At 41.9% G+C, this 26050-nt stretch overlaps 1 protein-coding gene across 6 annotated transcripts in view; it reads left to right on the top strand.

Annotated features, from left to right (window-relative positions):
* The window catches only part of SYNJ2 (synaptojanin 2), a 289087-nt gene that overhangs the window by 31736 nt on the left and 231301 nt on the right, over positions 1-26050 (top strand). For 5 of the 6 annotated variants that reach the window (XM_068231852.1, XM_068231851.1, XM_068231850.1 and 2 more), the window contains exons 2-3: positions 17934-18020; positions 23781-24054. In XM_068231852.1, coding sequence (XP_068087953.1) covers positions 17934-18020; positions 23781-24054 — 361 coding nt within the window. Of the gene's footprint in view, positions 1-17933; positions 18021-23780; positions 24055-26050 lie in introns of those variants that run through there. The other variant, XM_068231854.1, reaches the window with a different exon arrangement.

Genomic DNA, 26050 nt, shown 5'->3' with positions numbered 1-26050 from the left:
AGATAATAAAAGTCAGATAACAGCCCTCTCCACGACTAACTTAGTCGGAGAGCTTAATGGCTTGTTTGCATAGAGATAACAACTGGAGTTTCTCAACTCTTCCTGTACTGGAAACAATTACACTGATGTATCTGATCTTAATGTTTTATTTCTTAGCTGTGCTACATATACAAATCATAACATCATCATTTTTTTTTCGCTTCAGTGTCTCTTTAAGTAGAATTAAGTAGCAGTCTGCAAGCACACAGGAAAACTATTTGCTAAATTTCTTGCAGGCCTGACTTGAACTGACACACTATAGATTACACTGCTCCCAGCATACACCGCTAATATGACATGTTATTTCTTCTATGGAAATGACTTACAGCTACTGAGCGCGCCCAAGCTGGGCTGCAGCTCTCTCAAGCTGCTCCACATCTTGTCTCAGAAATTTGACTATTTAAATACATTTGGGCATGGACAGGACCAAAAATACAGCGGAATCCTATGCATCACCTCTCTGGCAACAACTACAGCTCATCAGAAATTATGGATCACTTTGGATGGCTGAGATTTAAACTGGATTAAAATTGGACTTGGACTGAAAATGCCTAGCCTGCTAGGAGCTGACCTCAAACTTTGAAATTCTTCAACTTTCTTCAACCCTCAGCTCCTGATCCTTCTGTAAGTAACGGAAATGGCAAAAAACACCTTGTGAGCTTTCTATGTTATGACTATCCTATTTCTACATTTATTCCAAACTTTTTAAATTGAAACAAGGAACTGTCTTAATTTGTTTTAATCTGGAGCATCTCCTTTTTTTTTTCTTCTGAGAAGTACAGCTTGCAAAAGACTCCTTCCCTTTGATCTCAGCAGGGTGTCTATCAGCTGTCCAAATGCCACCATTAAAATACTCAGCTGAGATGCTTATCTATATTGCAACCTCTGTTCCCAAGAAACTCTTACAAATAGATTCTGCTTTGATTACCCCTCTAAAATCCTTTGGGATTCTCAAGAAAACAAGGCGGGGGAAGAGGGGAGGAGGTGCAGCACCCATAAATCAAAGCCAAAGCAATCATCACATATCTATAAATCAGCTGTATCAGTAAAGGACCCAGATAACAGAGACAGCTTCCACACTACTGATTACAACCCCCAGCCAGGAGCTAGGAACACCGACCTCAAAGTTAAGGGAAACAACATTAAAGCAGTACTCTGCAATGCCAGGTCCATAAACAACAAAACAGCAGTTATTCATGATCTAATAGAGGCTTCAGATCTAGCTTTAATTACAGAGACATGGTTGGATCAGAACTCAGAACCCACTCTCGCAGCTGTGGTACCAGACAATTACTCAGTTTTACACTGTGAAAGGCAAAACCGCAAGGGCGGAGGATTAGCTCTGTGCTTCAAATCCAGTTTGAATATTAAACCCCTTGCTGTAGCCCCCACCCACTCTTTTGAATGTCTAGCAGCCCAGCTCTCAGCTGGAAAAAAAATAAACATACTGCTTGTCTACCGACCCCCTGACTCTGGCTCAGCTTTTCTCAAGGAAATAGCAGAACTTGTATCTTGCATAACACTGAAACACCCTAGGTGGATAATTCTTGGAGACTTTAACGCACGGGTCGATACACACTCTTCCCAATTTGGAACTAAGCTACTTCTCTCCTAGAATGAACTGGGCTTCTCTCAAGCCGTCAACCTCCCTACCCACAAAAAAGGACACACTTTGGACCTCATTTTCCATTCAGAACTCCTAATATCCAATGTGGAAATTGATCCAGTAGTTTGGTCAGACCACCACACTGTCCACTTCTCCTTTACAGCACCGGCTACAAAACACCAAGTGAAAGAACTAATAAAATATCGTTCCTTGAAAGGTTTGACACCCCAACACCTTCAGAACAGCCCCAATCTAGGTGGACTGACAGATCACAACTTAGGCCTTGAATCCATGGTCCTTAAATATAACCACGATGTCTCAGCCGCTTTTGACGCCATAGCTCCCTTAAAGATTAAACGTTCCGCACCATTACATCACGCTCGCTGGTTTGATAACTCTATAAAGGAACTAAAGAAACAGGGACGCAGACTGAAATGAAGGTGGCGCAAACATCAGTCTCCTGATGACAAACTTTCCCTAATTGCTCACCTGGAAAAATATCAAACAATGATTAACAAAAAGAAGTCCTTATTCCTGTCTCACGAAATTGCAAATGCAGCCAACAGACCTGCCCAACTCTTCCGCACGGTTGACAGTCTCTGCAATCCATCTTGCAGGAAATCCAGCATCAGACCTTCACAGGAACTGTGCGAGAAATTTGCCCACTTCTTCTCAGACAAAGTCTCCTCCATACGATCTGCCATTCAATTCACAGCCCCAGAAACCCATGCAGAGCCATATAACAGGTGCAAAAATAGCCTACCACCATGGTCTGATTTTAAGGTAATCACTGAAAAAGACATCTTGGATATCCTCTCAAACCTTCGCCAGACTACCTGCGATCTGGACCCTGGCCCCACTAAGTTCATGTTGAAATGCCCTGAACGATTTACACCGGCATTCCACAAAATAGTCAACGGCTCCTTACAAGAAGGGTGGTTTCCCTCTACTCTGAAAGAAGCAATCGTCAGGCCTCTACTCAAGAAACCATCCTTAGACCCAGATGCTCTAAACAGCTACAGACCTGTCTCAAACCTCCCCTTTCTGGGAAAAGTTATTGAAAAGGCTGTCTACCTCCAACTTAAAGCCAGGCTCTCCAGAAACAACATCCTTGACCCTCTTCAATCTGGTTTCAGGAAATATCACAGCTGTGAAACAGCCCTCACCCAGATTTGCAATGATCTGCTCATTGCAAGAGACAAGGGTCAATGTTCCATCCTGATGTTGCTCGACCTCTCAGCGGCTTTTGACACAGTCGATCATGAAATCTTACTCAACAGGCTACAAGAGTACTGTGGCATAGATGGCATTGTTCTCCGGTGGTTCAACTCCTTCCTGGCTGGCAGAACACAAAGGGTAGCCTTAGGGCCCTTCCTCTCCAACCCTGTACCACTAAAATACGGTGTACCTCAGGGCGCAATATTATCCCCTTTACTGTTCACCATATACATGCTGCCACTTGGAGAAATCATACAAAAACATGGCCTGACATATCATTGCTATGCTGATGACACCCAGCTATATTTGTCATTCAAACCTGATGTCACAGACCCTACTCCACAAATAAACGCATGCTTAGCTGAGCTTCAGGAGTGGATGAATAATAATTGGCTAAAACTTAATGCTGACAAAACTGAGGTTCTTGTTATCGAAGGGCCAGGGCTCAACAGCAAAGCAGCTCCAGTCTCAACCAACACCGCTAAGGATAGGGAGCTCAGACCTGAACAACTCAGACTGTGTGCGCAGCCTGGGAGTACTGATTGATGGGAAATTATGCTTCAGGAATCAAATCTCAGCTGTTGTGAAACATTCCTTCTTTCACCTAAGGAATATTGCAAGGATTAAACACCTAATTCCTTCAGAGGATCTTCCAACCCTAGTTCATGCCTTCGTCACATCAAGGTTAGACTACTGCAACGTCCTCTACACAGGCCTGCATAAGAAAGACTTACGCCGCCTGCAATTAGTACAGAATACCGCCGCAAGGCTGTTAACGAGCCAACCCCGCCATTGCCACATAACACCAACCCTGAGCTCACTCCACTGGCTACCGATAAAATGGAGAATTCTGTTTAAGATTGGCTTACTGACATTCAAATCCTTGCACAATCTGGGCCCTGGATACCTCAAGGACTTGTTGCAACTACATCACACCCCCCACAATCTTAGATCAAAAGAACGTAACACCTTGGTCACCCCCAGAGTCCACCTCAAAACCTTTGGAGACAGAGCTGCCCCTACACTTTGGAACTCCCTGCCACACCCAATCAGGACAGCCCCATCCCTGGAAGCATTTAAGTCTAAACTGAAAACCTACCTTTTCAGTCTGGCATTCATGAACATCTGACTATCTCCTCTGTAACACAACCCAGCCTGAAACCCTGTATTAATCTGAGACACAGCTATGCGCTTTGAGTCCTATGGGAGAAAAGCGCTTTACAAATGTTATTGTATTATTGTACTTAGAAACCTTTCACACATAACAGAATTCACATGCGATTTGTGTTTTTGCAAATTTGTATTCACTGCACATTTAATTCCAGACTACATATATGCTTTTTTTTTTCTACATAAGACATACAATGCAAGTCGGTGGGAAATATAAACATTTGCTTGTGTATGTGAAGTTAATTAAATAGGAAAAAATAATTTTAGTGTTGAGCAGAGGAAAATTGCAAAAATGTGCATACAAAAGAAAACAAACAAAATAAGATTTGGAACCTAAAATTTGCGGAATGGCAAAAACACATGGTAAAAAATTGCAGGGATACATATGAAATCCTTGGGTTAGGTGCACACTTGAACTTTGTCTTTTACTACCAAAAATGTCCACAATATTTTTCATGTGCTATGTAATTGATAATAAATTGATAGTAACATTTAAAAGTTAGCACTTAAAGAGTAACTGTTAGGCATGAAAAACAAAATCAATCCTCTTTTTTTATCTGTTGATCATATAAAAGAAATGCTAAAAAGGCAATGCATAACTTGAAAATCAATCTTACTTTTTTATTGCAGAGATTAATCCTCATGTCCCCAGCTCCTTAGTATGCAGCCAGTAATCGTCCGCAAAAGAGAAGTTGCAGTGCAGGCTGGGGTAGGGGTGGGGCGGGGGGAGTTTCTGCACAGACACAGCTAGTTCCGCCTGATTGGCTGCAGCCTGTGTCACTCTCACTCCTTTTCCTCTCATTGGCTGCCTCCCATGACTGACCGTGTCTGCCCCCTCCCCACACTCCAGCCCGACAGGCATCCCCAATGATTTATGTGGGCAGTGGCTGCCACCACCGCGCCGCATCGTATCCATGGGGACCCCCGACCCTGCTACCATTTCCTTAGGGATTCCCTGCCTGAGACAATGCTCACTATTGGTGTGGGGAGGCTGGGGGAGTAAGGGAGGAAATTACCTCACCATTGGCTTCAGCTGGAGGGAGTAAAGATGGCCCCTGCCAGCGAACAGAGTTCTCTCCATTTACCTTTTTTTATTTTATAAAGTTCACTGAAATCAACACTTGGACCGTGCAATACACATGTTATGTAAGTAGAGCTAGTATTTATCTATTATATGTAGTTTTTTTTTTTTTATCTGGCATAGTATGGCTGACAGCTCCTCTTTAAAGGAAACCAGAGGTGAGAGGGATATGGAGGCTGTCATGTTTATTTCCTTTGAAATAATGCACATTGCCTGGCTGTCCTGCCTTTAATACTTTAAGCCACAGACCCTGAACAAGCATGCAGATCAGATGTCTATGACAAATCTGAAGATTAGCTGCATGCTTGTTTCCGGTGGGTCATTTAAACCCTACTAACCAGAAAGATCAGCAGGAATGCCAGGCAACTGGTATTGTTTAACCATTTACCGCCATCCTAACGTATTAAAACGTCATGCTTACCTCTATTAACGGCAACATGACATTTTAATACGTCGCGCATTCCCGCCGCTGCTACCGCCGTGTGCGCGCCGCTACCGCCGCTGTTTCCGTCAGGATCCAGTGCTGAGTGATTGGGTAAGAGGTCCTCTACCCAATCGCAATGCCTGGAGTGAATGGACGTGACCGCGAACAGCGGCTACGTCCATTCACATAAACAGGAAATGTAACAAATAATAAAGTGTGAAAAAAAAAAAAAAGTGAACACTTCCTATAACGAGTGTTCACTAGCGCCATCTTGTGCTCAAAAAGTATATTACATCTACAAAATACATACATTTTCAAGTACATACACTTCATTAATAAAATTACACTTCCAACCCTCCCCTCCCCCCCCCCCCCCCCCCCCAAAAAAAAAAACTGTAAAAAAAAAATCAGCTTAAAAAAAAAAAGTTACCTTAGGGACTCAGCTTTTTTTTTAATCTATATTTTATGGGGGAAAATTAATTTTAATTTATTACATAGGGGCTTGTAATTATGGGCAGAACAAAAAAAAAAAAACAGAAAACTAACACTAATATATTTCAAAATAAGATACTGTCGCCATACATTGTGATAGGGACATAATTTAAACTGTTTAATAATCGGGAAAACCGGGCAAATAAAGCATGTTTGTTTTATCCACAGGAGAATGTTTAATTTTAAAATTATAATGGCTGAAAACTGAGAAATAATAATTTTTTTTCTTTTTTTTTTTCTGTTTTTCTCATTAAAACTCATTTAGAATAAAAAAATTCTTAGCAAAATGTACTATCGACAGAAAGCCTAATTGGTGGCGAAAAAAATGAGGTATAGATCATTTTCTTGTGATAAGTAGTAATAAAGTTATTAGGGAATAAAAGGGAGGAGCACTGACAGGTGAAAATTGCTCTGGTCCGTTAGGATACAAACCCTTGGGGGTGAGCTGGCTAAAAAGTAAATAAATAAGTCAGCTTCCATAGGTCTCACACCTTGGGTTCCTTTTTAAAGTGTGCTCCTATTCTAATTATTTGCTGATCTTCGCATTCATTTGTTATTGTAAGTCATTGTGTTAACCTAGGATTCATTTATAGTACAAATTATACCTAATTGCCACTACTACAGCATTAAATTTATAGAAATACAGTTGTAACAGTTGCCAGTCTAAAACCCAGTTGCCTAATATTATTTGAAATAGGTTTGATTATAGCACAAAACTTAGATTGGGGATGTCCAACTCCAGACCTCAAGAGCTGAGGTCATCATGCATTTTTGGCAATGGGTGGTTCGTCAAGTAGTACGCAGTTCTCAATATCTCTGTCCATCCTAAACACTGGCATGGTTATGGCCTTCAAGGTTGGAGGCATATGAAAGAAGAATAATGAAACAAGATAGTATGGTGACGTCCATAGATGGTTTCTTTCCTATTGGTGGAAGAATTGCATCTTTATAAAGGAATAAAAGTATAACCCTGAATACGGAATTGCTTAAGGCTGCTTTCACAGCGAGACGTTAAAGTCCCACGTTAGAGCAGCCTGTAACGCAGAGTAACGCACAGTAATGATAAATCAATGGGCTGTTCACAGTGCCCACGTTGCGTTACATTGTAACGCTGCACGTTCTGGGAATATTATGAAGAAGAGAAGAGGCGGGGAGAGTCCGCTAATGTAGCCAGGCACATGGCTACTTAATATTCACTGCACTTGCAGTGTTGTCTTCCTGGAGGGCCGCTGATTGGCTGGTGGGACCACGTGATGCGGAGTGGAACACTCTGCATCACGTGGTCCCGCCAGCCAATCAGCGCCACGGAGACCACGTGATCGGAACGATCACTGGTCTCCGCAGTCTGTACTGCGCACAAGGAGCTGCATAACGCAGCTCACTCTGGCATCCTCCAGCACCACCAGGCGTTGCGTTAGGGGTACGTTATGCGACCATAACGTCCCCTAAAACGCAACGTCCTGTTGGGAAAGTAGCCTAAAAGTTTAAGTGGGTCCTATGACCGTAATGGAGGAGTGGACTTTAAAGCCTCGTACAAACGCTAGAGGCTTTCCAGACAAGCTGTCTGGTCTAGAGTGTGTACAGTGGCCCAGATGCATCACTGAGAGATCTGAAATGCCTCGTCATCACAGCCAAGTCTATTATTCTACTCCTCTGTTGTCCCTTCTACACAGCCAAAGAACACATTGCTAGCCTATAAGCTTCTCTACAAAACATGTCCCCAAACTGTTGCCTGCTGAATTGAGTCCCAGTCACTCGGGCAAACAACAATTGTGCATATGTGGGGCACCTTGAGCGTGGATTCATCAATTTATCCTTTCTAAAGCACAGTGGGTCAGATGCACTAAAGGCCGGTAAATTTTCTGTGCACTCCCTGCACACTGCAATTTTACTGGTACTAATGCCAGTGAAGGAGTTCCCACTACACCACTAGCTTCAAGCACCTCATCGTGGTAACACACACAATGCTATGGTAATGTGCGTTACGCCATGTGTTATACCTAATAGCGTAACGGGCACTACTTCCCTGGTGTTAGTACTTTTAAAATTACCATACGCTACCTGTGCACTGCAAATTTACAGGCCTTTTGTGCATCAGGCCCATTGCTACATGCCTCTGGAGTTTTGGTGGCTCTGTTGAAATTATGTAGCAATTTTAATACACTAAAACTTTTACTTCTTTTTTTTTTTTTTTAAATCGCAGAAAGAGATGGTCAATGGGATTCTAATCATTTTGAGTTGATGTAAATATCACGGTAATTTTGCAGATTTATGCAGTTTTGAAATGGACTTCACAAATGCAGCATAAAAGTGGCATACTATTGCTTAGAATTATTACCAGTTAGCTGACAATCTGTAAACACAAATCTGCTCTTTCCACAATATGTACAGAGCAGAGAGAGAAAATCTTTGACTGTCCCTACACTGTAATGACTTTTTGGCATGCTTGCAGCATTAGGTCAGCAAAGACAGCTTCAGAAGAATTTCATTTTGGCAATGTTCACCTGGGAGTGGGCGGGGTCATAAGTAGTTGGAATTCTCATTCATAGATTGCACTTTGCCAAGGCTGAAAATCCTACAGGTAATTAGTGGAACTATATAACCAGTACTATTGTACAGATACCCCGACCCTCTCCATATTTTCTCTTCTTAGCATTCATGTTTCAGTATGTCAAGTTAACAGCATTACTGTGGGTGCATGTGTATTTATTAACAGTACAGACTTGTACTTCATAATTCTACCTAATGTGAATGAACTCTTCAGAGCAATAGACAATATGTACAAGAAGTAAATATAGATACAGGCGTAAGGAAAAACTAGAACACTAAGAAAGTTGCCATGGTGTATGTACAAATGAAAGTAAACTCCGTTGGGAATAAATTCAACATGCAATATATGCTGACAAAAATCTAAAATCCCATAAAACCAGAATAAAACAATGTCCCCAAAGCTGAATGTAATCAGACAACCTGCTGCTGATGCTAAAATGTCATTACAGTACAATACCACTCAGGTAAGTAGAACAATTATTGTGCAGAAGCCAAAATAGTGACTACATTACATCATACAGTGGTATGCGAAAATTTGGGCAGCCTTGTTAACCTATTTTGCACGCGCACTCCCGGCCGCGGATTCGGTAGCCAGGGAATCAATGTATCGGTCTACGGTGCCCGATCATTGATTCCTCTCCCCCGCTGAAAAAGCGACGGCTTCTCTCGGAAGCTACGCCTTTTCTGGCCGTTCCCTCTGCGATGAGTCACTCTAAGCGTGTGTTACGCTTAGAGTGACGTCATGTAAACAAACTCATGGCCGTAATCTTGTGGCCAAAAAGTAATACTACACCTGTAAAAAAAAAATAATTTTTAAATTAACACACATTTACATTATCAATCTATTGTTTACCTCCCACCCTCCCAAAACTACCCAAATAAAATGTTTACAATAAAAAAAAAACAAAAAAACATTACAATAAAAAAAACAAAACATGTAAATATTTACCTAAGGGTCTAAACTTTTTAAATATCAATGTAAAGATGAAATATTTCTATATTTTTTTTATTTTAAACTTGGAAATAGTGATAGATGCAAAACGGAAAAAATGCACCTTTATTTCCAAATAAAATATTGTCGCCATACATTGTGATAGGGACATAATTTTAATAGTGTTATAACCGGGACATATGGGCAAATACAATACGTGAGTTTTAATTATGGAGGCATGTATTATTTTAAAACTAGAATGGCTGAAAACTGAGAAATAATGAATTTTTTCCGTTTTTTCTTATTCTTCCTGTTAAAATGCATGTACAGTAAAGTGGCTCTTAGCAAAATGTACCCCCCCAAAGAAAGCCTAATTGGTGGTGGAAAAACAAGATATAGATCAGTGCATTGTGATAAGTAGTGATAAAGTTATAGGCTAATGAATGGGAGGTGAACATTTCTCACGTGAAAACGACGGAACCTGAATGGGTTAATCATCATGATTTTCCTGTATAAATTGTTGGTTGTTACGATAAAAAATGTCAGTTATATATATCATATAGGAGACGCACACAGTGATATTTCAGAAGTGAAATTAAGTTTATTGGATTTGCAGAAAGTATGCAATAATTGTTTAAAGGGAAGGTCCAAGCAAAATAAAAAAATGAGTTTCACTTACCTGGGGCTTCTATCAGCCCCATGCAGCCATCCTGTGCCCTCGTAGTCACTCACTGCTGCTCCAGTCCCCCGCTGGTAGCTTTCCGACCTCGGAGGTCGGCGGGCCGCATTGCGTACGTTTTTACGCATTCCCGCTAGTGCAAGAACATTAACACATACATTTTTACGCATTACTGGTTCTATGCGTAGATTTTTACACATTGAACCAGTAATGCGTAAAAATGAATGTGTTAATGTTCCTGCACTAGTGGGGATGCGTAAAAACGTACGCAATGCGGCCCGCCGACCTCCGAGGTCGGAAAGCTGCCAGCGGGGGACTGGAGCAGCAGTGAGTGACTACGAGGGCACAGGATGGCTGCATGGGGCTGGTAAAAGCCCCAGGTAAGTGAAACTCATTTTTTTATTTTGCTTGGACCTTCCCTTTAAACAAAATTAGGCAGGTGCATAAATTTAGGCACCACAAAAAGGAAATAAAATAAAAATTTAATAGATCCTCCTTTTGCAGAAATTACAGCCTCTAAATGCTTTCTGTAGGTTCCAATGAGAGTAGATTCTGGTTGAAGGTATTTTGGGCCATTCCTCTTTACAAAACATCTCTAGTTCATTCAGGTTTGATGGCTTCCGAGCATGGACAACTCTCTTTAACTCGCACCACAGATTTTCAATAACATTCAGCTCTGGGGACTGAGATGGCCATTCCAGAATAGTGTACTTGTTCCTCTGCATGAATGCCTTAGTGGATTTTGAGCAGTGTTTGGGGTTGTTGTCTTGTTAAAAGATCCAGCCCTGAAGCAGCTTTAGCTTTGTCACTGATTGCTGGACATTGGTCTCCAGAATCTGCTGATACTGAGTGGAATCCATGCATCCCTCAACTTTGACAAGATTCCCAGTCCCTGCACTGGCCACACAGCCCCAAAGCATGATGGAACCGTCACCATATTTTACTGTAGGTAGCAGGTGTTTTTCATGGAATGCTGTGTTCTTTTTCCTTCATGCATAACGCCCCTTATTATGCCCAAATAATTCAATTTTAGTTTCCTCAGTCCACAGCACCTTATTCCAAAATGAAGCTGGCTTGTCCAAATGTGCTCTAGCATACTTGAAGCTGCTCTGTTTGTGCTGTGGGCGGAGAAAAGGCTTCCTCTGCATCACTCTCGCATACAGAATCTTGTGTAAAGTGCGCCGAATGGTTGAACGATGCACAGTGACTTCATCTGCAGCAAGATGATATTGTAGGTCTTTGGTGCTGGTCTGTGGCTTGACTGGTCTTTCCATTCGTCACTTCTGACTATCCGAGATTTTTCTTGGTCTGCCACTTCAAAACTTAACTTGAACTAAGCCCGTGGTCTTCCATTTTCTCAATATGTTTCTTGCTGTGGAAACAGCTGAAATCCCTGAGACGGCTTTCTGTATCTTACCCCTAAACCATGAAGGTGAACAATCTTTGTCTTCAGGTAATTAAATGGTTGTTTTCAGACCCCCATGTTCCCAGTTTGCTACTCTTCAGAGAAAATTAAGAGAAGGGAAACTTACAATTGACCCCCTTAAATACTTTCTCATAATTGGATTCTAATTTTATTTAAACAATTATTGCGCGCTTTCTGTAAATCCAATAAACTTAATTTCACTTCTCAAATATCACTGTGTGCGTCTCCTATATAATATATTTAACTGACTTTTTTTTCGTTTAAACCAACGATTTATTCAGGAAAATCATGACGATTAACAAGGTTGCCCAAACTTTCGCATCCCGTGTACATCTTTAAAAAAATAAAAAATATACAACGTGCAAAAAGACCTGTGAAAAATGCAAATATAAAAAAAATTCAACAATAAAAAAGTGCAAAAAATATCCGCTGTTGTTGTATGAAAAAATGCCCTGGTAAGAGAAGGCTTGAACCTTCACTGTGTTAAAGTGCTAGTGCAAAGAAAGTGCTATTGTAGATATGTGGCAAACTGTAAAAAGTAGAAGCTTACCAAAGTGGGATCAGCTGGCAGGGGAGCAAAGGAAAGCCTAACGTGCTTGCAGCACTGCTGCTTCAATGGAGGCTTTTATTCTGGGTTTATAGGATTTTAGATTTGTCAGCATATAGTATTGAATACATTTTGCATTTTGAATGTATTCCTAAAGGAATTTGCTTTCATTTGTATCTACAGTGACTTGCAAAAGTATTTGGCCCCCTTGAAGTTTTCCACATTTTGTCACATTACTGCCACAAACATGGATCAATTTTTTTTGGAATCTTTTTTTACAAATAAATAACTGCAAAGTGGGGTGTGTGTAACTATTCAGCCCCCTGAGTCAATACTTTGTAGAACCACCTTTTGCTGCAATTACAGCTGCCAGTCTTAGGGTATGTCTGTACCAGCTTTGCACATCTAGAGATTGAAATCCTTGCCCATTCTTCTTTGCAAAACAGCTCCAGCTCAGTCAGATTAGATGGACAGCGTTTGTGAACAGCAGTTTTCAGATCTTGCCACAGATTCTCGATTGGATTTAGATCTGGACTTTGACTGGGCCATTCTAACACATGAATCTGTTTTGTTTTAAACCATTCCATTGTTGCTCTGTCTTTATGTTTAAGGTCGTTGTCCTGCTGGAAGGTGAACCTCTGCCCCAGTCTCAAGTCTTTTGCAGACTCCAAGAGGTTTTCTTCCAAGATTGCCCTGTATTTGGCTCCATCCATCTTCCTATCAACTTTGACCAGCTTCCCTGTCCCTGCTGAAGAGAAGCAACCCCAGAGCATGATGCTGCCACCACCATATTTGACAGTGTAGATGGTGTTTTCTGAGTGATGTGCAGTGTTAGTTTTCTCCCACACATAGCGTTTTGCATTTTGGCCAAAAAGTTCCATTTTGGTCTCATCTGACCAGAGCACCTTCTTCCACATGTTTGCTGTGTCCTCCACGTGGCTTGTGGCAAACTGCAAATGGGACTTCTTATGCTTTTCTGTTAACAATGGCTTTCTTCTTGTCACTCTTCCATAAGAGCCAACTTTGTGCAGTGCACGACTAATCGTTGTCCTATGGACAGATTCCCCCACCTGAGCTGTAGATCTCTGCAGCTTGTCCAGAGTCGCCATGGGCCTCTTGACTGCATTTCTGATTAGCGCTCTCCTTGTTCGGCCTGTGAGTTTAGGTGGACGGCCTTGTCTTGGTAGGTTTACAGTTGTGCCATACTCCCATTTCTGAATGATCGCTTGAACAGTGCTCCGTGGGATGTAGCCTAAGACTGCTTTAAATTTCTCAATAACTTTATCCCTGACCTGTCTGGTGTGTTCTTTGAACTTCATGTTGTTGTTGCTCCCAAGATTCTCTTAGCCAACCTCTGAGGCTGTCACAGAGCAGCTGTTTTTGCACTGACATTAGATTACACACAGGTGCACTCTATTTAGTCATTAGCACTCATCAGGCAATGTCTATGGGCAACTGACTGCACTCAGACCAAAGGGGGCTGAATATTTACGCACACCCCACTTTGCAGTTATTGATTTATAAAAAATGTTTGGAATCATGTATGATTTTTGTTGCACGTGTCACGTGTACACCACTTTGTATTGGTCTTTCACGTGAAATTCCAATAAAATGGATTCATGTTTGTGGCAGTAATGTGACAAAATGTGGAAAACTTCAAGGGGGCCGAATACTTTTGCAAGCCACTGTACATCATGGCAACTTTTTTAGTGTTCTAGTAATACTTCTACCTAAACAATAAATGTCAAACTCCGGCCCGTGGGCCAAATCTGGCCCTCCAAGCCATTCAATGTAGCCCTCAAGTGGTTTCCCCACTTTGCATTATGTTTGGTCCACTCTAGACCACCAGTGAAACAACATAGGAGGTGAAGCCCTAGAATACCTGGGCTTATGAAGGGAAGAAGAAAGCACTAAACACCAGGGAACTGTATAGCGGAGGCTGGAGGCCACTAGACAATAGGGAACTGTATATGGTAGGGAGGGGGCTGCCACTAGACACCAGGGAACTGTATAGGGGTGGGTGGGGGCCTCTAGATACCAGTGAACTATATAGGAGAGAGTGGGGGCCTCTAGGCACCAGTTAACTGTAAAGCAGTTGAAGGGTGGGGGATTAGACACCTGGGAACTTAATAAGGGAGGGAGGCGACCACTAGACATTGAGGTTGGCCCGCAGCTAGGTTCCAGTGTACAATTTCGTCCCACTTTGTATTTGAGTTCGACACCCTTGACCTAGACATACAGTTGAGGGCAAAATTATTAGTACCCCAGGAATTATGGAACATCATTTTCCTAAACTACTTTCCAGTGTTTGCTGCTTTGATGAAACTTGATATGGTCAAATGTTCACCAGTGCTATTTAGTAGTTTTTGGTACATTTGGTAATAAAAATAAGTTTTTAGTCTTGCTTAAAGGGACTCCGAGCTCTGCCTAAAATAAAAATTTTCACTTACCTGGGCTTTCTGCAGCCCAGTGCTGGTCGGGACGTCCCACGTCGGCCTCCTGGCTCTTCTCCTCCCCACGGCTGTCCATATAGATACAAGCGCGATTTAATTCCGCATGCGCCGTGCTGTCACGCCGGCCGCCGTGATGACGCGAGGCGGCCGGCGTGCGACGTCATTTATGAGGTTTGCGGAAGAAGGAGCCCCGACACTCGGCCAGTGTCGCCCGGGGAGCCGCCGGACAGCCCTATATGGACAGCCGTGGGGAGAAGAGCGAGGAGGCCGGTGTGGGACGTCCCGACCACCACTGGGCTGCAGAAAGCCCCGGGTAAGTGAAAATTTTTATTTTAGGCAGAGGTCGGAGTCCCTTTAAGATCAAATAACTAAAATTAGCCTCATGTGAATGTTAACTTTCAAAACACACTTACGGTAACCAATCAGCTTTGAAACCACACTTGTCAATTGGCTTCCTAACAACACTTGCAGTCAATTGACTTCCTAACTAAATTCTATCAGCATAACACGACTCCAAGAAACAGGGCATCTGAACACATGAAAAGGGACCATGCCAAAGACAAAGGAAATCAGTTTGGAGCCCAGAATGAAGATAGTAGAGGCTCATGATAAATGGGAAGGCTACACTGTCATTTTCAAGCAATTCATTGTCTTGAACTGCTGTGCATTGCATCATGGCCAAGTACAAGGAGACATATTATGTAAAAAAAAAAAAAAAACCTGATCAGTGCATTTCTAGAACTCTGGAGCGGAAAATAGTTATAGATGTCAGCAAGGAGCCCGGGTAATTTGCCAAGATGATTGTTGCTGACCTGGCCTCTTCTGGAGTTGTTTCAAGGAACACAGTTTTGAGGGGTCTTCATCAGAATGGGCTTCAGGGTCATCATCCCAGAAAAAACTCTTTACTCGAAGAGCAGCACATCACAGTGACAGCACGATTGAGGTTTGCCTGTAAACATCTGAAAGGTAAAGAAGAGGTTTTGAAGTCTGTGCTTTATTCTGATGAGATTAAACTGGAACTGTAGGGGCACACGATGTTGCTTATGTTTGGCAAAGAATGGGAGAGGCCTTCAACCCTAAGAATACAGTTCCCACTGTTAAACATGGTGGGAGCTCATTCTGTGTTACAGTTTTGAAACCTCAGGCACAGGGAGCCTTGTTAAGATGCATGGCATCTGAAATTTACTGCATATTTCTATAATAAAGCTTTTCAAAAGTAAAAAAGGAAATGATGTTGACGCTTTGAGGGAGAATATGCAGAAATGTGCTCGTAGTCTAGACTTAGTTTGTCAATGGGTCTTCCAACAAGACAGTTACCCAAAGCATCTATTGAAATTAGAATCAGAATCATTTATTTCGCCAAGTACAACGGGGGTTGTACCCGGAATTATTTTTGGCACATACAGGGTCGGTGATGGTACAGCAAAAACGCAAGCAGTAATGTACATTACATTTAGTAGTGAGTACACAGTGCATGGAACATAATACTTAGTTACATAGTTACGTAGTGGAAGGTCCCGAGGAGACATCCGGTGCTATTTGAGTGGAGCGCTACCTTCTCTGCAGCGCTCAACAGCTCTGCAGCTATTTGGATGCCCCCCAGAATTCCAGGAAAGAAGCGTAGAGAGAGATATAGAGAATAGAACTTACAGGTGGACCCAGGAGAAGGACTGGAGGGGGTAATCCGCTGCCGTATATGGCACTCAAACGCTTCTGCAGCGATACTTGAATCAGATGCCCCCCCAGTCCAACCCTGGGGAAGAGAGAGAGATGCGAGAGAAGATGCAAGAGAAAAGGAAGGAAGGAAGGAAGGAAGGTAAGGAGAGAGCAGAGAGAGAGGAGATAGTCCCTGGGCATTGCCGCAGCCGGCTAGTGGCCTGGTCAAAATGTCCCAATGGCTGTTGGTGCAGCTGATGTACAGCAATGGAGCTGCAGGCACATTTTAGTACAAAAGTTCCTCAAGGATACCAAAACCAAGATCCTGGAGTGGGTTGCACAGACCTCAATCGTATGGAGAATCTGTAGTGGGTGCTCAAAGTGAATGCCCATGCTCAGAAACCATACAATTTGGACCAGCTAGAACCGTTTGGAATGGAAGCATTGACCAAAATCCCTCAGGAGACATGTGCCAACCTAGTAAAGAACTGCTTTAAGAGATTGTTGTCCATCATTGACTATTGACTATTAATGGCCAGGGGGCTAATAATTTTGGATGTCTCATTTTCGCTCTTTCTTGTTTCAACTCTGTGTAATAAAATATCCTATTTAAACTTAACACATATTGATTTTTATAGTGTATTTGTTTCCAAAATAACAACCCCTTGTTAATGGTCATTTTCATGAAGTAATTAAGAGTGTTGTCTAATTTCATGGGTGGGCGGGCTAATCATATTGGCCTCAACTGTAACACATCTCCTACTTAGAGGTGAAGAAGGAGATGCTAATGATTCCAGCTTGCATGCACCCTATTGTTGGTTAGGTGCATGGCTTGAGAGAAGGGCATCCCGAAATAGCGGGCTGTTACCATGACACCATCTTGTATTACTTTTGGAGCAATTTATTAGAAGAGTGTTTGTTGTAGCGTTAGTGGCACAGTTGATATTAAACAGGATCTCCTTTTTTTTTTTTTTTTTTTTCCTTTCCCTCCCTTTTTTTTTTTTTTTTTTCTGTTCTCATTGAAAAAATAAAGATGTTAAATGTTGGAAGGCTGTGGTGAAAAAGAGAGAAACTTAGATCACTGAAGTTCGAGAGCATGCAAAGTGTGAGGTCAAAAATCTAGCTTACTTACAGGGAATGCCAAGCAGGTATGAGGAGATGATGGGTAATTCGGCTTACCACCTTGCACCCAGAACTGAAATACAAAAATATATGAATCAGGAAAAATGGGTGCAGGAGCAGACTGAAGAAGGACACAATAGGCACCCCTGTTACAAAAGCAATGAGTGGGAATTTGGGTGCCACAGAGGAGCCCCGCTATTTTATCAGGCGCCTCAGGGCACCCAAATTTCTGCCCATTGCCGCAAATCAAATCTTGTGTGGGGGTGGGGCTATCGGGGGGCTAAGTGTTAGGCACCATGTGGGGGGGAGGGTGTGGTTTAAGGGTTAGGGTTAGCTATCCATAGAGGGAGAGTTAGGGATTAGGTATCGGTAGAATATTAATTTGGAATTAAGTAGAAGAGTATCTTTAATTTTAACAATATTCTACCAACGGCAATACCCTGTCCTTTTTTCCAGGTGCCTTTATTACATGAATGCAAAAAATGCACTACCTGGCATGTACAGAATAATTTAAATTATTGTATATTTTTGCTTTTTAGCACCCGAAGAAAAGGAAGCCATTAAAGGACAATATGAAAAAGTCCAAGAAGCCTATGGATGCTTGGGTGAACTTCGAATAAAATCAGGTAACATCTTGCCACTGTTTGGGAAGATCTGCTATTCACACTGCATAGGCTGTTTAATAGCTGCAGGAGATGCTATTTTAAATAATCCATACAGATGCTGAAACCTACTCTTCCAGCTTCTAACAAAATATTTCAGCTCACATTCCATGATATACATTTGCAAAAGAGATTAAGCAGGGGGCTCAATTTCTTTTGCAAATGTATATCTATTATTTACCCGCTGGCCGCATCTGATGCAGAAGTCATGTGGGAACAGAGCCTAGAAATCTTTTGTCCCAGCTTTGGGACAAGTATACTTTGCAAAGGTATTAAACACACCTTGTTTAACAGGCAATCATCTGCAGATCATCTGCAGATCAGATCCACCAGGGTGGCTTTTCAGATCTGCAGATGATTGCGAGATATGCAGATGAAGTCTGTTAAACAAGGTGTGTATGAAGATCTGCAGACCTCATAGACTATGAATGCATTTTGCAGGAATGGATATTTTGCAGGAACAGATCTTTTGCAGATAATGATCTTTTGAATGTGTACGGGCATCTTTGTGTGCAGCATCTTGCAAAGATTTTATCTGATGGGGAGTTCAGCTCCATAGAATAGACTGTGTAGAGTATGGCTCTCATACTACATGGAATGGGGTAGAATTGGTCTGTGATCTTGCCTTTACCAAAGACTTTTATCTCAAGGGTGTATGCAGCATTAGAATGTCTGTAGCCTGATCTTTCATAATATGTAGCAGAGTAAAGAAATAATTGTTAGGACCATCAACAAGAGGAAAATTTGTTCCTGGAAAATGTCTCCATTGCAGTCTATGACGGACATAAAATAATCTGTTAATTCCTCCACCAAATCTGCTACTATTCAAAACTGATTATTATTATTATTTGTCCAATGTAATGGAAGACTTCAGGGAGATACAGTACTTATCAATAACCTTTGTTAAACTGTTTTTTCAGGTTTTATCTTCTATTCTTTGCTATTTATATAGGGTTTAGGTGAGGCAGTTGTGTTTGCTCTACCTTTTCTTTCTCTGAAGTACTGTATATGTGCTGTGGCAAAATGCCTAAATGGGTTTTAAAAAACTATGTGCTGTCCACTCCAGATCCAAAATAACATACATATGTTCAGTTTGTTTCTGTGATTTACCATTCCTCAGATGTCAACACTTCCTGTTTTATTTATGCAGTCTCAGTCAGCAATAAGCATTGTTATCTCTGAGATGCTTTGAGACAGAAATGAATTGTTTTTCAGAATTTAGAGAGCGCAATACAACAGCCCCTATTACATTCTGCAGCTCTGGACAGCAAAGCATCATGACTTTGTGCATTAAATAAAACCATGTTATTGGCGTATGTAGAACATGATAGAAATTGGATCATATGATGGCAAATTTCATTCAAGTTTGCTTTAAATAGCATGTGATACTTTTTTTTTTCTTCTATAAGGTTAGTTCTAGAATTTGATCATTGAGACTAAAAAGTTTGGATTATGGCTGTTTGAGGAGGTACCTCAGTTTGTGTTAGGAGAGGAGTACAAGCTGGTGGTGGTCTACAGCTGTTTTACACCATGTGCATGTTGCTCTTCATCAGGACAACTGAGCATGAGCACCATAACCCCTTTTATGCTTTCAGTCTAACATCAATTTAAGACTATTACCTGAGCAGTATGTGTAGCTGTGCAGTGTTTCACCCAACCAGGAAGTCTGCCGCCATAACCCTGAACCAGCCCCTCACATGCTGACAAGGATCGCTCACGCCGAGGTGGAATGCACGCCGGACCAGCAAACTGTAAAGGAGGCACTGAAATTGCGTACATTTGTGAAACACACTCTGGTAGAGCGGGCTCTGCGCCAGATGTGTAAAATTATATGTGTCACATAATACATTACGCATCACTTCCTGTAAAACAGGATGTGATGTGAACGAAGGCTGTTAAATCTAAAAGTTCAAGCCCTGGTTGCCTGGGTAACAGAGTATGACGACAGAGGTGGGAATCTGGTAAATCCAAAGGATAAATCCTCTAGAAAATGTCCCATGCCATCTTCCTCAGTGAAATAAAAGATGCTCTAGGCACATGCTGTTCCCCACTTCAGCTCACTATACTATTGTAGACCCTGGGGATTGGGGCTATTCTAATTTAACAGTAAATACTTGTCTATAAATAATGGTCCCATGCCAATATCATCTATGATTGAGGATCCCCACCACTCTACTGCTGTAGGACAGCTTGGGGCTCCCTTGATTTTAAAGATGCCTCCCAGATTCCAGCATAAGCTGCCTTCCCCAGGGGCCTACACCCACATGGGGATGAGCCCCTTGTCCGTGATATGTAAAAAAAGAGCTTTGGGGAGAGGGGCAGACAAATTTGATGATGATAGCACTTACGGAGACTTTACTATTAACCACAGAAGTCAGCACCATTTACTTCAATGCAATTTTATAAAACTAGTCTGGCAAAAATTTGTGGAACTCCACCCTCATATGAAAAAGTATGTGAATACTTTAGCATTTTAATTTATTGTATGGAATATTCTGGAATATCAAGAATTTCAATTAGAACACACCATAACAAATATTGAAAAGAATAGTTTATTAGTTTATTCCTCAGTATTTAAAACATCAATGTCTTCTATTGTTTTTTCTTAGGTAGTCTTCATTTTTGTCATTTTAATTTTGTCTCTATTACAGTCAACCTAAGAATCTTGTGCATAATTTGAAAGGCATAATTGCGTTGCCAACCTCCGTAAACCACTTGTCATAATTAGAGATTGTCAATAATTCTGAGCTGAGGCAGATTTAATGGCCATTTAATGGAAATGTATGTGTTTGAAAATGAACCAAACGAATGCTGCAGCGGATGCATTTGATTTGTCAATTTTTAAGTCCACAGAAGTAGAAGGTAAGGAGAGGCACACCTTACGGTATCAGATTGGGTTCCTAACCAGAGACGCTAAGCAACATCCCATAACAATCAAGCAGTAGGAAGGATTGGTTAGCCCACCAGCTTCTCAAAGAGCATTTATTCTTCAATTGTTTCGGGGGCCACACGGGGTCCCCTTCCTCAGAACAGTGCAGACAAACAACATAAGTAGTGCACCACTCTATATACACCCCCCCCCCCCCCAAGTGATAGCAGTACCACCCATGGTACAAGGCAACACCTCCTCAATCATAATGCATGTATACATAGTGCAATTCTGTCAATCTAATGGTGGCCATACATGGTACAATTTTTTCATACAATCTTACCATTTCTATGTAGTATAAGGGTAAATTAAGTGAATATACTGAAAGGATAATTTAGGCAGTTCCCTTATATTACATAGAAATGGTAAGATTGTATGAAAAAATTGTACCATGTATGACCATCATAACAGAGATCATGGCATTCCAAATGTATCAAAGTGATCAAGTGATCAGTATGACTGCCATATATCATGCCCGCAATTGGGCTATGCATAACTTCCATAAATAACAGTACATTTACTGATATGTTCCCAATCTCCCCCTGTCACTCAGCACCATCTTTGAAAGGATTGGCTACCATTTCGCACCATTACCACGCTATCCTGCCGCCAGAGTCGTTATTGTAGTAATTTCCCTACTTCCGTAAGGTATACAGATCCCCTGGCCAATCGGTGTGGTCCAGGCATGGTCTGTGCGCAGAGACTTTGAACTACGTAGGCCAGTGGTATGCGTACAAACTAGAAGCATCACCATGGCAACACGTCCCGCAAACACTGGATGCTGTTTTGTTCCATTCAAGCTAAATAGCTCCAAAAAAGGCTACATGTTGCACGTTTGTTATTTCAGAAAAGTCACTACGCTGCTGTGGGAACACCCTCATAGGGTTTCAGTAGCCAAGCTCTTTTCAAAGCAATGGCTATCTGAAAAGCCCTCAGAAGCACTCTTGGTGTGCACTAGCCCATACACTGGTCACTGACCTTTCCTTTGCTGATATCCACCTTGCACTCATTCCTAGTGTTTCAGGACATGCTTTGATTACTCGAGAGTCGGAAGTGAAAGAGGCGGAATAGAGAGGAGGAGAAAGAGAGTGGATGTTTAGGTTACTCAGTGGGCTTATGTGGAATGGGTTGAGGGACACCATCTTAGTCAGTCTTCTGAAGTTCTGCAGCAGTCTGGTCTGTATCCACTTTTCATATGGGGGTTGGGCACACTTTTTAACATTCAGTAAGCTATTAAAGTGGATTTGAGGTGAACTTTTACTCATTGCATAATTGTGTTCCTTTCCTATTGTTTATAAGGCATTCCTCAAGCCAAATATTTTTTTATTTTTGTTTTAATACTCTAATTCCCTATAAACTAAACAAGCCACTCCCACAGGTTTTCAGAGAGCCAAGGCACTTTCAGACAGTAGCAAGGGCTCATGGGAGCTCAGTCTGGGCAGGAGGAGGAGGAGGTATTACTAGCCAGAGATTTCAGAGGCAGAGGGGAGGAGGAAGGAGGAGGGGGGATTAGGTTTTTTTGCTCACAATGCAGATAAGCCTGCCCCTGTGTAATGTTTACAAACAACATGGCTGCTGTCATTGTATCACAGGAAGAAATAATCATATTCTATTAAAGCTGTTTGCAGCTAGATTTGCTGTGTAAATCTAATCTAAACTTTAGATAAGATATATAGACAAGTTACTTGTTATAGTTAGTTTTTCATCTCGGATCTGCTTGAAGGTTCTCTTTAAACACCACAAACACACTGCTAGCAGTTTTGGATCTGTGGCTGGATTTTCAGGACTTGAGGTACACATCCCAGCAATTAAAAAAAAAAAATCGATGTACTTACCCGGGGCTTCATCCAGCCCCTGGCAGCCGATATGTCCCTCGCTGCAGCTCCAGTGTCCCAGGATCCCCTCCATTGAAGATGCCGGCAAGCGCAGCAGACGCCAACTAGTGATGATCGAACACCTAGATGTTCGGGTTTGGTTAGGTTCGGCTGACGTCATCCAGCCCGCCTGCACCCTCCCGCCACCAGGGGGCGCCGGTCCTCCCAAAAGCCGGCCTGCCCCAGAAACACCCCCCCCCCCTTGTGCGCACCACTGGGCGGCTCTCTGGAGGACCGGTGCCCCCTGGTGGCGGGAGGGGGCAGGCGTGCTGGATGACGTCAGCTGAACCTAACCGAACCCGAACATCTAGGTGTTCGATCATCACCATCTTCAATGGTGGGGATCCTGGGACACTCGAGCTGCGACGAGGGACATGTCGGCTGCCAGGGGCTGGATGAAGCCCCGGGTAAGTAGATCCTTTTAAAAGAATAATTTGCATAGTCACTCACTGACTTGCAGTGATGCACTATGACAACAACATTGTATTCATGTGAAGCTGAATATGTGCATATATCTTTTGTTTTAAGAATAAAAAAAAACAAAAAAAAAACTGTATTTAGCATTATTCTTTTTATTGGATTTCCACCTTATGGATGTTTTGTACATCACTGTATGTTACCCTTTGCATTAAAAAAAATCAGTAGCAATACAGTATACATTACATAGAGGGTATGGTACCAATGGAGTTCGAGGACCTTCCAAAGGAGAAAGAGTATAGAGGTGCTCTCCGCTTGCAAAACGCTAGTATTAAGACACTGTTTGTCCTAACATTACAGTATTAGCTTGGTGTAAAACCACATTAGCAACAAATGGAAGTAAAAACAAATCCTGCCCCTGTAAAGTAATTTGGTTACTTTTGCCCATAGATGCACTTTTTGATTGCTGAAAAATAGCTGACTTTTTCTCTGGTTTGATCATAGGGAACTCTGATCTGCACTTTCTCGTCTTAGTAAGTGGATGCAGCTCTGTGGGAAGAATTTTGGACACGGAAATTTACAAAATCACAGCGACTGAGTTCTGCCCAATTCAAGAAGAGACCAAAGAGGAGGAACGGGTGACCTCTCTTAGGAAGATTCTGAATTCAGGGATGTTTTATTTCTCATGGCCAAATGCAGGATCCAACTTTGATCTCACAGTTCGAGCTCAGAAACAAGCTAGCGATTGCAGCAATGAGCTTGCTAACTGGTTCTTCTGGTTGGTATTTTATTTTCATTTCTTTCATTACACAGATGAGGTATTTTTTGACATTTATGTACATATGTTTAATCTATGTAACATTTTTTATTTATTTTATTTTGGCTGGATGGTGTAATGGTTAAGGTTAATGGTTAAGGGCTCTGCCTCTGACACAGGAGACCAGGGTTTGAATCTCTGCTCTGCCTGTTCAGTAAGCCAGCACCTATTCAGTAGGAGACCTTGGGCCAGTCTCCCTAACACTGCTACTGCCTATAGAGCGCGTCCTAGTGGCTGCAGCTCTGGCGCTTTGACTCCGCCAGGAGAAAAGCGCGATATAAGTGTTTGTTTGTTTGTTTGTTTGTTTATTTTGTCTTATGGGACTAAATGGCCCATAAAGCTGGGCTACAGCCTTCAGAAACCTAATCCATTGATATGATGGAAATGTGGAGTGATGCTCTGATAACTTCCATTCTCCACTCATGTGCAAGTATGGTAGGAGCTTCTCTGCACATCTGATGGGATTAGATGAAATGTTAATTGCAGTAGTTTTTCATATTGTAGCTTAGTTCCCTCCAATCTCAAGAATTATACACAATGACACTGAAATATTGTTGTAAAAGGCACTAGATATAAACAACTGGGTTTTTAGATTACTTTTAAAGTACTGAAGTAATTTTCAAAAATGTAACTGTATTCTAAGCAGACTTAGAGGGTACCCAAAGTGTGAACTAGCCCTTGTACTTTGAATAATATATTGCACAAATGTAAACAAACAGTAGGCTTTGGTGTAGGACTGAGTTACTTGACAACATCCAGATAAGCCGTTCCAGTCATTACTGCGAGAACTAGCAATGGAATGTTTATTTAAGAGCTGCAGCTTTTCTGACACATATGCCAAATTAAGTGTTCTCAAAAGTAACTGTTGTTAAAGGCATTATGAAAGTATTCAGAACTCTTTGTGTTGGAGTTATCTGGGGATTCTTGATTGGCTGCATTTTTTAACTACCGGTACAAGGTAGGCGATCTACCAGCGTGTCATCTTGGCTACAAGGATGTGTAGTACCTTAGGAGTTTTGCATGTCTGTGTGGTCATTCTGGGGTTTTGGTAAACCACATGATGTTCGCACCACGTGATGTTCTGAACTCTTAAATTTCTGCACTGATACGGTCATTGCACAGCCAAATCAGCATCTAGCTACTTGTTTACTTGGATTGCCTGATAAGAAACTCAAAACCCACTGCCAAGACAGTTGAATCACTACCTCCCAGGTACTATTGTGGCCAGCTGGAAATGTGGCAATTTGCCAGTGATTTCACATATTATTAATAGTGTTGCCTTTTTTGACACTGTAGGCTGAAAGCTCCTTGTTCTTGCTTGATTATAGGTCGATCTGTCCAGATTTCCCGGAAACTTTCTTGCTTTTCCTTTTTGCTGTCTGTACTTTCTTTTTATTTCAGTAGGCTTATAGCAGGGGCGCCTCTAGCCTTCTTGTCACTCTAGGCAAGAAATCCTGTGGCGCCCCCCCCCCCCCCCCCCCCTAAAAATAAAACAAAAATCATATACATTATAGAACACTTCACACATGATATAAGCCATCAGAGAAGGATAACTATGAAACGGGGCCCTGGGCAAGATAACACTTTGCCCTCCACTGATGGTCACCTGGCTCATTTAGTTAGATTTGGTGGGGGCTAGCAACCACCAGGCCCCTAAACCCTAGGCAGCTGCCTAAGTTTACCTTGTGGATGATCAGCATTGTATGCCATACAGCACATGCTGCCAGTATGCACCTCAAATAAATACAACACCCACACTACAAGTTCCAATGTCAGTCACATTGCAAGATTGGATTATCAAGCAAGACATTCTTCCTTTCAGAATAATTTTTCACAAACATTATGAGATATGCAGATATGTTACCACCTGTTGGGGTAGGACTGGAGTGGGTATATCATGACATTGAAGGGCCGATATGGTAAGGTGGTTTAAGGCACAGTGTACACCGAGCGGTTT

The sequence above is a fragment of the Hyperolius riggenbachi genome, chromosome 4, assembly GCF_040937935.1.
Source record: "Hyperolius riggenbachi isolate aHypRig1 chromosome 4, aHypRig1.pri, whole genome shotgun sequence".
NCBI lineage: Eukaryota > Metazoa > Chordata > Amphibia > Anura > Hyperoliidae > Hyperolius > Hyperolius riggenbachi.
This window is presented reverse-complemented; position numbering and strand designations above follow the sequence as displayed.